General features: G+C 24.5%; 1 protein-coding gene across 6 annotated transcripts in view; it reads left to right on the forward strand.

Annotated features, from left to right (window-relative positions):
- LOC105193639 (titin) overlaps positions 1-5,320 on the forward strand; it is an 88,463-nt gene extending 83,143 nt beyond the window's left edge. For all 6 annotated transcript variants that reach the window (XM_039450372.1, XM_039450370.1, XM_039450369.1 and 3 more), the window contains 3 exons: positions 3,123-3,217; positions 3,510-3,690; positions 3,839-5,320. In XM_039450372.1, the coding sequence (XP_039306306.1) occupies positions 3,123-3,217; positions 3,510-3,690; positions 3,839-3,951 (389 nt within the window). In that variant the 3' untranslated portion in view covers positions 3,952-5,320. The remainder of the gene's footprint in view (positions 1-3,122; positions 3,218-3,509; positions 3,691-3,838) is intronic.
- The last annotated feature ends 700 nt before the right edge of the window (positions 5,321-6,020 follow it).

Below are 6,020 nucleotides of genomic sequence, written 5' to 3' on the forward strand. Positions count from 1 at the left end.
GCTTCATTTTTTATTTGATACATTTTTTTCTAAAATGAATATCTTCTGAAATAATTAAAAAAAAAGTATTTTTTTCTTTTTCTAAGTATATCTGGAAAACTAGACGAGAGCGCCAATTAGTTTAGAAAGAAAAATTGTTCGGTATCCTTGCCTCTATAACATATGTCAAGGTCAACATAATCGGAGCTGGGTCTCTTATTGTGCACAATTACTATTTTTTTTAAATAAACCAATTTTTTTAATTTATTTTTGAATTAGCTGGTTACTACTTTTTTTGTTCTAATTATGCAGTGTGTCACATTTTTAATATTTTAATATCATAAGTTCTAAGTAATAAATACGTTCTAAATAATAAATATTTTATATTTTGAATCTAAAATTTGTTAAATAACACTTTGATGACTATAATCGTTCACGTTTCAATATAAAATATTGATTATTAATAAAATTATTTAATAAAATAGAAATTGGTGCCATATTACGCCCTTCTCCTTTATATAAAATCATATAAGAAATATCAACTATGACTGTTAAGCCTCTTTAATTATAGTTATTGTAACAATATTGTTGTAATGTAATATTACAAAATAATCTCTCTTTAGCTTTGAATAATTACAGTTTCTGTTGTAATTTATCTTAAATGCTGCACACTTGCTTTTTTCGCGCCGGATTTTTCTCGAAATGTGTCTAGCAAATGTAACATAAAGTGTAATTTAAGAAATATATAAATATAATGAATTTTTCTTGGCATTGCTTAATATTGCATTAAAAAATTTCCAGGATTTCTTTCATCCATCTATGCTAACACATCAATCATTTATTTAAGTTCTAACAATTTGTCACTCGTTATTATGCTGCATAGAACAAAAACACACACACAGAGTTGATAGTTTATATAAAAAATCAAATATTGTTCTTTTGGGAATTTATTGAAACGTATTGTTTACATTCTAGCATGTAAGTGAATCGGAATTAAATACAAAGAGAATTAAGAAAACTCTGCTATTCGGAAACGATTTAAATCATTTTCCAATATGACTGCCATGATTTTTTGAAAGATTTTTCAATACAACATTACATATTCAAAATCTTAATTTTTAAAGTAAAATGGCAACATCATCACACTAAATATCTCCGTTTAAGCTGGAATCAAATATAATTTACCTAAAAATATAGTTTTTCATCAATTTTAACGAAAGACAGCCAAAATCGGTCGAAAATGCAATTATTCTTTTCTTTGCTCCAAATACGTATAATAATTTTCTCAAATAATTTCTAGCAAAGACTTAAGCAATTAGTAAAAATAATTGTACCGTTATTTAAATCTGTTGATACACTTTCCCAATCATATTAAAATTTCGTTTGTATTGCATATACGCGAGTGAAATTAACGCTCATATTACATCTGCGGTTATTGTGATAAATATTACCAAGTATCTTGATGGTCGAATTGGCTGACATTCACACGGAATGTTGGGGGATCCAGATTCAAACCTAGACCGAGGTAATATTTTTCGCAATAAATTTCTTTATAGTTTTCGGGATAAGAGGAATCGTAGAGATGCGTGTAAGCATCAAAATTATTAAATTGATTAGCAATTTAATAATTTTTATGATATTTTATTTTTGTATTCTTCTTAAAAACTGTGTTTTAAATTCGGCAAATATGTGACACACAGTTTGGGAAATCTTGTAAATGTTTATAACTTCATCTAGGAAATTATTGAGCACTAAGAACTGTTTTCGACCAGTATAACTATTGTCATTATTTAAATATATTAAAATCAATTTTCTTGTTACTAGTAAACATTTTTGACAATCAAAAAATGATTTTTTGAAATAACAATTATATTTTGTGAAAAAAAATAAAAAATAAATAAAATTAAGAAAATGTTATTTTCAAAAAATACATATATTTCTTGAAACAAAAAAAATATTTATCCCACAAAAAATAATTTTAAATTTGAGGCAATAAAAAATTATCTTACTTTAAAAATAACAATTCTTGTGTAGGATTAAATATTTTATGTAAGAATATATTTATTGCAATAAAAAATTAATTTATTTGTACAAAACAAATATATTCTTTAAACAAAAACGTATTTTTTACAACAACTTTATTTTTAAGTTAATAAAAATTTTCTTATGATAAAAGTAAACATTTTAAAAAATGCTACCCGTGAGTTATTTGGATAGTTGAACTAAAACAAAAATGTTAAAATAGCAAAACCAGTATTATAAATTTTTGCATTTTTTCCACCGTATTGGTTTCGCAATTTTTAATTTTATAATTTTTATTTCCGATTTGTTTCAACAATCCAAATAACTTATGGATAACAATTTTCAATAATTATTATAGATACTTTATAATTCATCGACTTGCCTATTTTTTACTATTTCGGCAAAACATAATTTTATCGTCAAAAAGTTTTCATTTTTAAACATTTATAACTTGGTGAAAAAGATCGTACAGAAATAAACAAAATTGCAATTTGCAGGTGAAAGATACTGCAACGCTTTATGATGCTGATGAAAGAAGATTAAATAATTTGGCCAGCCATAGTAACCTAGCCTTGAAAATGTCAAAAATCACTGTTTTTGGCCTATATTATCTATGTATTTATCTCAAAAAATTGATATAATTGATTTTTCGCTGGCAGATTCGGATTTAGCAATCAAAATTACATAGGAAATCACTGATTCATGTTTCTTTCAGAGCCCTTAATTTCGCACACTTGTATAATCAAAGAATCATTTTTATAATTTATATCATAAATTTAATAAAAGTGTTCACTTATTAAAAATTACAAAGTTCACATAAATAATTTTAATAAACTGATTTTTTACTGATAGTTATGTTCTGTTTCAATAAAACATTTTTTGTTGATAAATTATTTGTTTTTAAAATAATATTTTATTGAAACAAAAAAAGATATTATTAGAAGTACAATAATTATTTCTTTTAATTCGAAAATTATAATTCACGAAAATTTATTTACTTGTAAAGAATAAATTTTTTTCCATATATGCCAAATTGAGCATGAATCGATGTCACGTTTAAATTGCTTTATTATTATATACCATTAGTAATATTTTTCAATAAAACTCATTGAAAATTATAGGTTCACCGTGGCCGATTAGCAACGGTACATCGAGTAAAGAAGTTATTCAGCCTTATCTCGAAATATTACCGAAGAAGGCTCCTACATTCATTACGGTAATGTTGTTAAATTAAAAATATTAGTAATTTTTTTTATTAAATATTAATGTCCTGCTCGTTATTATAATACAATAATAAATAATTCAAAAAGACAAAGAATAAAGCAATAAAGATATCAAAAATTGTTTCACCTTGCTTGTAACATTTATTTTCATAATTATCACGAAATTAGTTTTGACCTAACTTGGTTTTTTCAATTTGCTCATTATAATTAAAAGATTTCTTTTATTAATTTTGAAATAATTCTAATAAAAAATTATACTAAAAAATTTTTTATTATTATTTACAGCCATTGAAGGATATTGCCGTAGTAAGCGGACAATCAGCAAGATTCGAATGTATCGTCCAAGCCGAACCACAGCCCAATATTCTTTGGTCAAAAAATCGTAGAATCATCGAAAATTCTGAAAATCATGACGTCCAATATAGAAACGGCGTTTGTCGTCTTACTATATTGAGAGCTTTGCCAGGTATTGTACATTATGCTTTTACAATCTTTTAATATCTATTGTATTAATTTATTTTTGCATTGTTACAACATTATTTTATTACTTATATTCAAACACAGAAAACGATAATAATTTTGTCAGAAATTAATGCATATTTTTTTTTGTGCAGATGATGCTGGGACTTATTCATGTACGGCAACAAATAATTTAGATTCTGCCGTAACATCTGCCAATTTAGAAGTTCCAGGTAATAGACGATCTATTTATGCCCCTATTTCGTAAAGATCTGGTGAGGAAAGAAACAAATAATCGAACAGAATAAATACAGGGCTGAAACATTTAATTCTTAACTTTGATCTGCTGGTGCTGGAAATTTGCATCGTATTATTTGATTATTACTTTTATCCAGGCCACAAACTAATATGGTGAAGGAAATAATAACATATAATGCTCGATATACTGTATTTCTTAAATATAAAAATATTTTTGCAAATTTTTAAGGGACTGAAGATAAACGAATAATTTTATGAAAAGCTTTTGTTACGTAGCTTGCTTCTTGTTGGGGGTGAACAACTATTTTAGTCTCAGTATAAAAAACAAAAATAAATACTACTAATTATAGTAAAAGAGAGGATAAAAAAGAATTATCTCAATGAGCATAATTATTACTATTGCATTTTATTCAAATTTTTAAATTAATGTTTTGGCAGGGGCTAGTTAATTAAAATGATCTAGTCAATAATAAACAAATAACAAAAAAAATAAAAATACGCAAAGACTGTCTCATCAAACAACATATTAACTATTTTAATTGTGCCACTGAACAAGTTAAGATAAGTTTTTCTCGTATTTAATCTCATTTCTATGTTTTATCTGTTTCAAATATTGTGATTTTCTATTAAAATATTATATTTTTGATTTTTTTTCAAGCATATTAAATATTTCTTGTTAACATTTCCGCAAAATAGAATTACAAAAATGTTTTTAACGAGCTATAACAAAAATATTAATTAAAAATGAAACACGTTAGATAAAACAATAAAATAAAGTCAATTTTCTATTTCAATCCAAAGATTAATAGTTTAGGTTACTCTTTTTAAATTTCAAGTATACATGAATACATTGATGAAACTAGTCAGATTATTTTAAAAAATTATAAGAAAAGTTATTTATATTATTAAACAATAAATAAGTGCAATAAGAGTGATTGTTTTAGATAAAGCTTCTTATAGTTTTTCAAGTTTTTATGTTAATTGTTTTTGCTTAAAGAAAATTAATAATTTTAGCTAAATGGGATCTATTACGAGGCATGTACGTGGCTATGCTATAAATCGCTATACTATTAGCTCCTTGCGTCGATAATTAGTTAATTTATACGTTTAGCACATGCACATTCAAAACATACAATCACAAAAAGCAGTATTTGTCGAAAAATTTCATAAAATTTCAACGATTTGTAAATTATGTAAATAATTATAATATTTTTCAATATTTAATAAATAATAAAACACCATTTAAAAATAAGATATTTTAATATGTTTTCACATCGCAAGGAGTTAATTCTTATTCATTAATCTCGCTGTTCACACATGAATTCACAATGATACTTATGTACTATGTAAATAAATGTATGCTTCCTCTACAATCTAAACTTGGGTAAATGGTTTAATAAATTATTTCACGTTATTACCTATTTTCCATTTTCCTTTCTTATTCTGCCTTTGTAATTGCCTTCTTTTTGGCGTTTATTGCAATGCGTCAGCATTGATAGTGAATAAAAGTTTAAGATAAGTCTACTCAAGCCAAATAAGACTCACTTAAGTTTATTTTTAAAAACTCCATTTATGGAGATATCGATTTAAATAAACTAAATGAATAATATCTTTATTTTAATCACTCATAAAAATAAAATATATATTCCATATTTATAAATAAATAAATAATGCTTTAAACTTTGACATTGAGCTTTATTATATGCTTATGTAGAGGAGAAGATGGTATTATGAACACTAATTGACATTTTATACAACTTTGTTAATAATCAATATTTTATACTGAAACTTAACGATTATGTTCATCAAAGTATTGTTAAATAGATTCTAGACTCAAAATTATGAAACATTTATTATTTATAAAAATATTGATACGTAGCATAATAAATCGAAGAGAAACAGAGATGATAATATGGTCCTTTACAAAAATAAGTTTAACAAAATTAATTTTGTTTAAAATAAGATATAACATTTTGTATAGCAATGATAATAACTTGCTAAACGCATTTAATTAAAGGTAATTTTTTAGAAAAGATAACTTCATATATTTTAGAAATGTTTACAATGATTTTTTAAATG

Source organism: Solenopsis invicta, chromosome 6 (assembly GCF_016802725.1).
Source record: "Solenopsis invicta isolate M01_SB chromosome 6, UNIL_Sinv_3.0, whole genome shotgun sequence".
In the NCBI taxonomy this organism is placed as follows: Eukaryota; Metazoa; Arthropoda; class Insecta; order Hymenoptera; family Formicidae; genus Solenopsis; species Solenopsis invicta.